This window comes from Clinocottus analis, unplaced genomic scaffold, assembly GCF_023055335.1.
Source record: "Clinocottus analis isolate CAN_PGR_092001 unplaced genomic scaffold, fCliAna1.0.p SCAF_29, whole genome shotgun sequence".
In the NCBI taxonomy this organism is placed as follows: Eukaryota; Metazoa; Chordata; class Actinopteri; order Perciformes; family Cottidae; genus Clinocottus; species Clinocottus analis.
The window spans coordinates 1798234-1810678 of record NW_027176031.1 but is presented as its reverse complement, the minus strand read 5'-3'; the positions used below and the strand labels follow the sequence as shown (position 1 = coordinate 1810678).

At 40.5% G+C, this 12445-nt stretch overlaps 1 protein-coding gene across 5 annotated transcripts in view; it reads right to left on the bottom strand.

The window, feature by feature from the left end:
- Positions 1 to 324: 324 nt before the first annotated feature.
- Positions 325 to 12445, bottom strand: part of mcf2l2 (MCF.2 cell line derived transforming sequence-like 2) — a 99919-nt gene continuing 87798 nt past the window's right edge. For all 5 annotated transcript variants that reach the window (XM_068593185.1, XM_068593189.1, XM_068593187.1 and 2 more), the window contains 3 exons: positions 11719 to 11828; positions 10612 to 10727; positions 325 to 1112 (listed from right to left, as the gene is read on the bottom strand). In XM_068593185.1, coding sequence (XP_068449286.1) covers position 1112; positions 10612 to 10727; positions 11719 to 11828 — 227 coding nt within the window. In that variant the 3' untranslated portion in view covers positions 325 to 1111. The remainder of the gene's footprint in view (positions 1113 to 10611; positions 10728 to 11718; positions 11829 to 12445) is intronic.

Genomic DNA, 12445 nt, shown 5'->3' with positions numbered 1-12445 from the left:
GAATATTCATATATACTAAAAATAGTAAGTATTCTGTCAAGAGAAGCATATCATGGACCCCAATACCAGTAGTGGTTCCGTTCTTCCACTCCAAAATACGACACAACCTGTGAGTGTTCATTGATGCCCAGCTATCCCACAAAATACATATTAAAAAGATTCTGTCCAAAACAAAACATTGCATCCATATAACACATGTGAAGACATCATTCAAGTTATTTCCAGATGGATTAAACCGTATATATATATATATATATATATATATATATATATATATATATATATATATATATATATATATATATATATATATATACACACACACACACACACACACACACACACACACACACACACACAACTGGGCTATGAATGAATTGAAAACCTCTTGGAGCAATCCACACGGATCATTTGCAAGTCGACAGGTTGTGAAAACGGGCACGTTGGGATAATGCATCAGATTTAATGTGATGATATCATGCGGGGCTCCACTGGACCGCCTGTGGGTTCCTCAGGAGGCTGCAGCTGCTGTCAAGTGTCTGTAGTTTGAACCTGAAGAGTCCTGAACGGGGCAGCAGAGGCAGAACCTGGTCTCAAAGAGTTTGACTCCAGCAGCAAAACAGAGCCTGTTACCAAGGCCTGTTCACAACCAGCACATGGACTTTATTCCTTTACCCAAGGTTGTGCAAGTCAGAAAAGGGATTTGAGTTTTTCGGTGTTCAGTCAACCACTCTGGAACTACATTTTCTACAGTAAATATTCTAAATTCAGTATCCACATCCATGCAGTCTTCTCCACGGACCAATGAAAGCTGTGACTCTCTTGAAACAAAAGCCTTTTATGGCTTTGGCCCACTTTGGCAATCAGCCTGAAGGTTCCCGATGGTCATGAAAAACTACAGTTGAAATACAATAGCAGGCCATATTTGTAGAAAGTAGAAAGTTGAGAGTCATTGATATTAAATGTCCAATTTAGGAACATTTTTTGTAGTCCAACGTGAACTACAATAGTCAGCCATGTTTATCTGCTGTCCTGAGACACATCTCCCCATGTACTGGATTCGTTGTCGTCCGAGTCAGAGAGTGCTGCCGTACAGAGATCACTGAAGATATCTGGGAAAACACAAGACAGACTCAAGTCAGATCCAACTTCAAATGCAATATAGTATCTTACTATATACAATACAAATCAAGCATGGGGAAATGTGACAAACTGTGACATTCAAACACAGTGTCGAAGAGGGCGGGGTGCATAGCCAGGACTGCAGTGCCAATAAAACACACCAAACAATGCAGCTTTAATAGGAGGGTAAAACAAGCGTTCAATATCTGCAACAACATCAGCCAGTAGAGCATAAAGAAGTATAGGGAAGGTAGACATGGGCAATCAACACAGACAGGTGAAGAGGGGCTTGTCGAAATGGGCCTCACTTAACCAAAATACTGAAGATGAACTGCTCGAGCGTGGAGTTCAGTCCTCCTCAAGTTATGAGGAGAAAGAGATAAAAGGAGGAAAGAAGGGCAAGCTAGGAGAGGGAAGGGATATTTGTGTTGAAGAGGGGTGGACAGAGCGCCCTAACAAAACAAGCAAGGCCATGACACTTCAAGGACCAGCCCTCAAGGCGGCAGGAACAGGAGGAGATGGTGGGGAGATGGATGGAGGACAGAGGGGACTTTGAAGCGAGAGAACAGAGAGAAAGAGCACAGAGCTCAGGAGAGGCTGTCCAGAAGAAAAAAGTATATTTTGTGCGACAAAACTATGAACTTCAGTATAGAATCTTGTGAGCCTCCAGAATGATTGGAAAAGAAACTCAAATGTAAATCCTGTTGTTTTTTTATTTTTACAATTAATATATGAGTGTATAGTGACTTGATTATACAATCAATTGATGTTGGTTCTAATAACCCAGCAGCCATAAATGAAATGTTGGCATGGTACGTTTCTGCATAGGTTGAATGTGGAATGTGGTTTCTGAAACAAAAATAGGTTTCATAAATACATTTCATATCACGTTTTCGCACCTTTTAAACACTGCGCGTCGCCTTTTTTTTAACTAGCGATTTTTCGGCACGCTTATAATATTCTCAACTTTTAACCTTTCTAGCCCCATGCCCCCTACCAAAACCTGCTGCACCCATTATCAGACAAGGATATGATAAAAAAAAAAAGAAAGTCAAGAGACGTTTCCTAAAGGATCTTTGGAACCACAACGTTGATTAACTTCATTTAAATTACTAAAATACAGTAAAGACTTGTGGGAAGAGATCTATCCAAACAGAAAAAAAATATATCGTTAAGTTTATGTAATTACATAAAACCCGTAACCTCAACTAAAATCCTTGGTAACAGGCCAAGGCTTTGTTTCATTGTGATTTTTCTTGCAGATTCCAATACTTTAGGTCATTATCTTATCTTTCCAACTCTATAGGTTGTTGTTTAAGCCTTTCACCGTGGAGCTGAAAACACTCGGAGCGGCTCGAAAGCGCATTGTTGGGAAACCTTTTTTAGATCATGCTAGGTGTTTATAGTAATGATTAAAATGTGGTAAACAAAATTTTATTTAATTTAAAAAAAATCTTTTCACAAAAGAATTCTGAATTTTTTTTTAATATAAAATAACACAAGAATTAGAACTCATTTGGGGTTCATATCACTACTTGAACAGACCTGCTAAATTCTCAAAGGCTCATGCCTCGTGCAGGGCACTTTGGGCTCGCACAGCTCATCGCTGTCACGCTCGACCAAGGCAGCCAATCGGATCAAGCCAGAGGCGGACTTCACTAATTCCTGTTTTCATGTGGTGTGACCAGCTGGGAATTCAAAAGAAAATGGCAACTTGCTCAGCCGAAAGTACAACTGAAAGCACTCATCATCGAGACACAATTCGTGGATTAGATAGTGGTATTCGTTGTACCCTTTCCTCTTTTTATTCCTTTTTTTTTTTTAAATATCGTGAACCCAAAACCTCTGCTTTTGGGGCTTTTTTTCATCCTCCTCATCCCACAACACAGCAAGGGCAAGAGCGCAACGTCTGCTTGAATCCATTTTGTAATTTAAGTTTTATTGCCCAGTGGTGCGCACAGTCTGGTGTGATTGGCCCCTAACAACAAAACGGCGCGACGCAACGGCGCGACGCAACGGCGCGACGCAACGGCGCGACGCAACGGCGCGACGCAATGTAATCATGTAACTCTCAATAAAAACTGCTAAATTTCCATTTTCCTACCTGGAAGCAGACATAAAAAAAAAGAAATCCATATTCTATGTATCCGTAGTTTGTGGAAACGAAACAGGCCAACATTTTATCAAGGCGACTTAGCTGTTCTTTGACAATGATACGACAAAAAGATATCTTTGAAAATATCTAAAAAATGACTAAAACGTGATTTAGCAAGACATTGTAACGACAAATAGAATGTCAAACAAACTACGCAACAAACTTGGTCTCAAAATATACTAATTTTTTCCTACTTCCACTTCCCGCATCAATAGCACAGAGACAGTGAGAGTGTAGCAGAGGGAATGTGCTGCAATCAGTGACATGCTCCGCTTATTCAACTCAACAAAACAAGCTTGTCCATCCCCCTCTGCTCCAGCCCGCCCAACCCAACTGCCATGTAAGAGAGTGAGAGAGCAACTGACGGAGTTGGAGTGAAGAAGCAGAGGGAGGAGTGGGTGGGAGAGTGAGTGTTACAGCAAGGCTGCCAGTGGTTAGTTAGAAGTAGCAGTGGTACTTATGAGTGACCTCCTTCAGATGCTGTCTGCAGTATAGTGGACGGGACCAGCCCTGTCTCCTCTGTTAAAACGTTCTTCACTAGCCTAGGACATGAGACACAACGCAGGGCAGGGTCTTCACTCGCTCACAGGACAGATGTCAAGACAGTAACACTTTGTAACTTGTTGTTTTAAATAACACAAATAAACATATGACAGCGCATATTCCATACAGTGCAAGTCTTGACATGACTAGTCTCTATAAACATCTTTTAAATAAAACATCTTGACAGTCTTTAGAGAGGAGGAAGCACTGCAGTAGATGTGACTGAAACAGAGAATGCTTTTCCTTCATAGGTCTCATGGTAAAACACAAGCTTGTGTATTTGACACCGGTAGACGGATTCATTTCCTGTTTACAAAGGACCCCAGAGGAGTAAACATGAGGTTGAACAGACGGACAGCTCACTCTTTGATTGAACAGTTGAGCATCTGTCATCATATCATCAAGACCCACATGGAGCAATTACAATCTGGTGGCTGACAGAAGTTACTGCAGCATTTAATGCTTCTGATGTGTCAGTCATCGGTATTGGTATTATTAGACAGCACATGGCAGCCAACAGGTCGGCCGGATGAAAAAGAGGTGTTGTACAGTAATGATTCTGACATGTTTACTGCGGGATCCCTGTCACACACTTTTTAATGCAGTTAACCAAACAGATACCAAACATCAATTTAAAATACTGCATAAATGAAGAAATGCATGAATAAATACATTTGATAATGAGCTATTAAACTTAAAATACATTTAAAATATATTTGCAAATGACTTTTTATATTTATATATAACAAAGTTCAAGAAAATGAATCAATAAGTAAATAAAAGAGAAAGTTGAATGGTACAAAGATTAAATTTTGTCACGTAATATCAATTTTGCCTACATTTATTGATATTGTCAAGTCATTTATTTTATAACGTTTTAATTGAACAATCTATCTCTTCATGAATTTTGTAGTTTAAATATGTTAGACATAGTTATGTTTTGCTTCCCCCAGAACACCCAAACTGAGACCTAAAAACCACAATACCAACCGCACCATGGACTCCTAGAACGTTTGCTGCAGTACATAGGCTGCATCTCAAGTCTCTAAATTGTCGTTTCCTCGCTCCTCGCTCCTCGACTGAACCGGAAGTGGTTCTGCGCCGCCATATTGAAGGCCGTCCCAAAGCTCTTATTCGGAGGATAAGAGGAGGAGCGAGGAGCGAGGAGGGAAATCGGAGGAGTCATGATCCTCTGTTCCTCTGTCATCTGACTGGACGCTGCAGCTGAGCGGACTGATCGCTGGAGTTTCATTCCAGAGTGAAGACGATCACAGAATAAACGTTATATATTTTAGTGTTTTCTTATTCCCCACCTAGTTAAAATATGTGTTCATTTATTGTAGGTCTGAACAACAAAAGGACCACAAACTATTTTCTTCAAATATTTGATCTGTTGTTTCCCTCAATAACTTTTATTATGTATGTAATTAAAATCAGAGAGCTGGAGAGAGGAAACACGCTTTACAACATGTATGGTTATTTTATAATGTCACAATTAGAATTTCAAAACATACTGACGTAAATAATTAATAAATAAGACTCGTTCCGCTGGTAATCGATCCTGCATATAAGCAAGACCCTGAACACAACACAGTGTAGTGCAGTAATGCAGTTTGTTAAACAGGTAACAGACTACAGAGAAAACATCTCCACTCTGACACTGATGATAGCTGTGTCTTATTTATAGAAGTTGTAGTTTAAAACCATTAATTCAATTGAAAACATGCAACAACTTGTATCAATATTTTAAGTGAATTTTTATTGAAATGTTCGCTAAATCCGGTAAAAATAACAAGATGGCGACGGCCAAATTGGCAACATTAAAGCTTCAACATGGGAATCAACAAACCTTGTTATGTACAGTATATTAATGAGACTAATGTGTTTAAATATACCACACATTGCCAACAGCAAGCCCACAGGGACAGGACGGTGCGTGTTGTGGGTGTGAACTGAACGAGTAAATCTGGAGAAGGTGCACCTCAAGTCTTGTGAGCGGTAAGTTACTGCTTGTTTAAGAAAAAGTGACGATCAGCAGTGTAAAGTAAATACACAGAAAATATGCATCAGAATATACATTGAAATCCACAAGGACATAAACCAGTGCATGAGCACGCAGCGTACACGTGAGCAGACAGGAAACACACCGCAGCTTAAAGTCCATCAGTCACATCCTGTTCTATAACTGCACATTAGCTTTGATCCAACAACAAAGCTCAAAGAAAAACGGCAGAATTTATGAATTCTTCATATTCCTCAAGTGAGGACGAGAGACGAGTGTGAGTGAGGGAGACCTTTTAGCGCAGAAAACCCATAGAGGCAGACAACAGGAGACGTTTTTAAGAGCTGAAATATGTATGAGCTGATGAAAAATGAGCATATTCAAAGCAAGTCGAGCTTTTATCTTAAAGAGTATTAGGCACTTCCAAACTCAGGGAGCTTGTGTTAGATCAAAACACTTTCATCAGTGCATTCCAGAGGCCGCTCCTCCATACAAGCAGGAGGCCGTGTGTTTCTGGGGAGGAGGATGGATGTCGGAGGTTTGGTGAACCAAACACAAATCTATTATTAATCTCCAGCCATTTTGTTTTCAGTCGCCCCCTTCCGCCCTTGATTGTAGAATATAAGTCAGACGTTTGTTGTTGTACCTCCCACCGCTCCGTGATGGTAATGTTATAGTGAATTAAATTTTAATTCCAAACGAGCCACACTGAGCCTTTAATCCTTGAAGAGAGAGAACCGGCATGCTGTTGCACCAGTCTCATATCCTTTCTCTGGGCCTGGCTGATTAATTCGCACCAAACTCAAGAGAGACTTTTAACATGGGAAGCCATGGTGTGGGTAATGATTACAGATGGCAATGGAGAAAAAGGCTAAAGCTACATCGCATCATCAACACAAAGGCTGCGTTTGTGAACTGATGTTACAATTAACCTTCATAAAGTTGTTAGACACCTAATGGATGCATACAGAAGCTTTTGATCCAACATAAAGGCATTCATTATTTTCCACAGGAAGGCCGGGAACAAAAGTAAGCCGAGGATGTATCAGAACTGCAAAAGAATATTCACATATAAGCACATTAACCATCTTTTTGAGGAATCATCTTCACATAAGAGCAAATAGTCACTGACAGAGTAAAGAGAAACATAGAAAGATAGAAACATGTACTGAGACCCACAAGAGTCCTGTCATAAAAATCACCACTGTTGATGTTGACACTGTGTTCGAGAGGTGTTGATTCAAATCTATACTCATTGTTGTGGCAGTATTCAGTGATTAAGTGGTTATTTTGGGTTGATAGGGTTCTTATATATGTACAGAAGGTAAACCGAATAACTCTCCTCCTCCTCCTCATCCTCCTCCTCCTCCTCTTCCTCCTCCTCCTCCTTTTCCTCGTCCTCCTCTTCCTCCCCAATAGAATCCAACACACATTGCAGGGAAGGGAGGGAAATTTTGGGGTTTTCTGAAGGGAGTTTGGAGCTTTGAAACACTACCGCTTTTGTCCACAAGGACCGACAAAATCAACAGAAAACATTCCTTAAAGCAGCTTTAAGAGTCCTGTTTGATTTCAAAGTTATCTGGCAATCTGCTGTTAATTAGAAACAAATGAGCCGGTTGGAGCCAAAAAAAACAAATCGTTGGCACTACTCACTGCTTCTCAATCAGCCACTCATGAACAGAAAAAAACAGAAACACTTTGTTTAATTTGCCAAAACATGCTTTTTTGTTTTTCCCATGCAAGTTTTTTTTCTAATAGTGCAAAACTGGAGATCAAGGAAGGAAGACAGAGCGGCAGGCAGAGAGAGACAAAGAGATGTTTTGTCCAAAATGTATTATATGTTTTGAAGGCCGCGCTGTTAAAGCATGCTGATGGTTTGAAAAATGTAGATCAATAGTCTTTAGCAAAAGATTAATACATATTTTATAATGATGAGGACAAACTTCAACAGGCAGATCCATTCTCTATTTTTTTCTTCCATTTTGCTAATGCTATTTTCTCAACGCCTTCTAACATCATGTTCACCGCCCTGAACACTGCAAAGCATTTTTGTAAAAAAAAAAAGAAAGAAGATGTAATACACAGCACTGTGCCATCAGTGTCTGATTTACTATGGAATATATATATATATATATATATATATATATATATATATATATATATATATATATATATATATATATACAATTCAGTTTATGAATTTACACTTATATCTCATTGAATATTTATTAAATAACAATTCTTAAAAGTATTTTTTGATGGATGCTAATTTTAAATATATTTAAAACTAATCTCACATACCCCCGTTTGAAAAAAACTGTTCGATAACAAAACAAAAAATCAATTAATTTAAAAACAAATGAAATGAAATAAGATAACAGGACAACAAAGCCAGGCCCAAACGGGCAGCAGGAGAGAGCTGTCAAGGACTCAAAAGTGGGGCTCAATGATGGATTTGGGGTTTAAAAAATCCTTATATTTTTCATTGAGCCATAAGAGTCTATGGTCCCCAGTCAGTGGATCCATCTCCTCTCCGCGTTCCACCGCGTTCCACCACCTGTTACCCTCCAAGCCACACTCAGAAGGACGTGTGAGTCATGGAGTTAAAATGTGTATTCAGGACGTTCATGCCATTCCCACTATTGATCTGCCTAATTAAGTTGGGATTTAGGATTCAGGAGTCAGGGTTGGGATTGGGGTTGGGGTCTCTTCACTCAATACATTTGAAGCACAGCGTGACAATGTGACGACCGCTACATCCGCTGTGTCCTGAGTTGAGCCTCACAGACTTCTCCAACTGTAAACCTCTCTCAACCTGCTTCACTAATGAAACACTTTTGATTATAAATTAGGTTGGGGTCATGGCCGGATTAAAAAATAAGTACGATTTAACAGTAAAAAACAGAAATTTCACCTCAATTTACCCATTCTATTGACTTGAATAAAATTTCCAGTTGAATTAGTTTTGCACATAAAAAATGGGCCTGACATCTAAGTGAAACAGCATGAGACACGACCTTACACATGGGTAAAAACATAAAAAACATAATTAAAGGTAAGTCACCATTACAGGAGTAAAGTGAAGACAGCACAACATCTCTTTGTTCTGTGGTGCTTCATTACGACTCTACTCAAGAACATCCTCAAGCTTTCTTCAACACCTCCATCTGACCTTGAAGTGAATTAGCATGCACATCTTACAAATCACAAATTCCCCTAACAAAGAGAACATAATCTGTGTCCTGTCAGTGAAAACACTGAAGTGAGTATCATCCGGCAACACTAGGAGATATTTTGACACCTTGAATTAGGCATACCATTCTGGATCTAATCACAACTAATCACAGTTGTGTCATTCCTCCACAGAGTAGGGACAGACCATCACAGGATTAGGAAAAATATAATGCTGAGGGTGATTTAAAACCTCAAGGTCACAATTTGCTCCGGCGTTTGTAGATTTAAATTAAAGCTTAGTAAACATGTGTTGGCACTGCATGCTTCTACTGCCAAATGATGCATGAATAAAAGCACAATGATGCAATGTTTCAATGAGCTGATAGCTGGACGCTTTGTGCATTCTAAACATCAGAGCGGCAGGTAGCACACAGCCATTAGGGTACTTTGAGCAGGTTTCTGGTTGAACATTGAAGCCAAAATGGCCCATTGAGCTGTCTCGTAACAGGAAATGACCATAACACAGCTGCAGGTGGTTGTTGGTAGTTTGTGAGTCAGCTAATCCTTCACCAGATGCCGACTTTCAAAACTTGTTGCCTGTAGTGACTTTTAAAACAACAGCTCACCTTCAACAACAACTAATTGGAAACACATTTCCTAACATTGATCCTGGCGATCTCGTGCTATAACACCTCTGGAATTGACAATTACAACCTGAAAATTTAAATTAAACAAAAGATAGTTTTTCTCTGAGTGATAGATAAGTATGCAATCTTTTGCCATATATGGTTACTTGCACAATAAATGGCTACCTTCGAACCAATATGTTTATTTAGAACGAATATCAAACATTATTTTTAACAATCTGAATATGTACATCTTTATGTCGCAATTATTGCTGTCACAGTTGTCTTCCAAGCTCTGCAGCTGGATGAGATGTTTCATTTTGTGAATTTGTGGACGCCACAGCTGTAATACAAATTGTATACTGTCATAAACTGGCTTCAGCCTCCACTCATTCCACTCCTCTAACGAGCTCTTCATAAGCAGACCAGAGCCAATCGTAAGACTCATGTATACAGATATTAACAAGCTGAGTTTTCCGCAACAAAATGCTGAGTGCACAGGGACTAAAGAATAAACCTGAAAGTAAGCAGAAAACAGAATAAAAAGACAAACTGCGGTCCTTTTGCCAGCATGGAGAATGTGATTCAACAATAAAAGTCTTCTGCGAAGAATCGTGAGCCCAAAATATAAACTCCTTCGGAGAACAAAAAGAAAAACACATTCTGCAAATGAGAGTGGAAACAGAGAACTTGCACTGCAATTATAGTTTATTGAGGGCAGACAGATGAACACGAGTGCCCTAAATAAAGTATAATGCAATGTCAGTTTATTTTGGTCTTATTTGTGCGATGTTGGCTCTAATTGTTCTGTGAACAACCTGGTAAGTTTGTGTTCTCGCACCTTTATTTAGAAACGAGGAGTGTTTGAACTAGCAGATGGGGACCCACTCAGAGTTTAGTGCTGACTCAGGGAACCAGGGAACTGTGAGCGGGCCAGAACAAGCTGACTGACACCCGACAGCTCTACCATGGAGCAGACTAGAACTCACCAGTGTCCGCTCTCTGCTTCCTCCACAAACTGGACCAGGTCACCCGCCTCCAGAGAGAGGTCTCGGCCTTCACGAGACTCATAGGTCAGCTGCACCCGGAACCGACCGCCGTCACCCTGCAGAGAGAAGCGACTAGTGAATTGAGCCAGGTCCGTTTTGGATCAGGTTCCAGTTATAATATGGGGTGGGGGGTGACGACGATGACAAATATGCACTGCCAGCTCCAGCCTCGCCTGTCATTACGTCTTACCCAGATACAAAAGATACGTTTTTCTGATTGGCTATTCGTGTAGCCCTTTTTTTTTTTTTGAATGGCTGACGAGTGGCTCCTCTCGTCAGACCTTCAAGGATTCAGGGGAGATGTGCTTGATTCCTCCGTGGTGAGGGCAGCGCAACCAGGTCATGTCTGCGCGCTGCGGCACATTAAATAGAGTTTTTTTTCAGAGTGAGAAATACGATGTGTGGCGGGAGGGCGTGACTTAAGACCAAAATGCTTGACAGTCACGCTCAATGTGTGACACTTGAGACCCCTGTGTGTGTGTGTGTGTGTGTGTGTGTGTGTGTGTGTGTGTGTGCTCATGTGTGTGTGCTCATGTGTGTGTCTGTGTGTGTGCTTGCATGTATGTGTGTGTGTGTGTCTGTGTGTGTGCTTGTGTGTGCAGAGGTGCGTGTGTGCGTGTGCATGTGTGACTATGTGCAATACATCACAGAGACGATAATGGATGTGGAAAGGCTGCCGTACCCAGCAGACCTGTGCAGCGTCTCTGTCTCTCCTCTCTCGTTTCTTAAATGTCAAGTCTTCCGTGCCCGCTGCTAACGAGACACATGTCCACGGGAAATAATTAAGCAGCGGGGATCAGAGGAGGATTTTATAGAAAAAGAGGAGGAAGTGAAGGACAAGCAGGGAGGGAACGAGGGACGAGTGGAGAGCCGTGGAGGGACAGTGACAGTGATGTGATGAGCTGATGTGAGGCAGCAGGACAAGGATGTTGAGTGGTACTCAACTGTCTCCTTTTATTCACTTTCAGTTTCTAAAATATATAACGCTCCTGGTCATATTCAGGTTTAAATTAGGTTAAGTTTTTCGCAAAAGTGAGCGTCACCTACATTTTTATTGTTGCCTTCCTCTTCTGAGGAGTTGGAGGACTCCTCTGCACTGGAGGGGATCGTCTCAAAGTCGTCTGTGTCCATGGAAGGAAGCCGTCTCTGGGCCCAGCCTGAGGGGAATCCATACACATTATTAACCACCCAAATGTACTCATAAACAATTCCACTTGGCAGGCGATGGTGCTTCATTGACAGAAAAACTATGTTGCTGTGCAGTTCTGTCATTTATCTTCCATCATCATGAAAGCTTAGCCCACACTGCTAGAAATGATATTCACAGACAACAAAGCTACATTCTAAATTAGGTTTCAATGGGAACATATTTTCTATGGGATTACGTTTGTTTTTAACGTAGCACAAATATGTTTCTCATCATGGAACATACAAAGGAATTTCACCAAGAGGCTGCTGTTCATGTCCTGCGTCAAACCAAGAGTCAATTTACATCTGTAACTTACCTTCTTTATACCTTAACAGTCATTCTAAGCCAAGCCATGCATTGTCACTCTAACCTAACCAAATAGTTTTGTTGCCTAACCATAACCGAGTCATTTTGTCTTGTTTTTCTTCCGTTTTGTTCTTAAGTTACAACGGTTACTTTGTGGTTTCAAGACATATTTCCCTCAAAACATAAATGAGAGTACAGTTTAGTTGTAAGCTAAAGTATTTCTTGGAGACACGGTTTCACAGCTTGATCGTCTGTTTGCAATCATTCTAACTGTAGCCA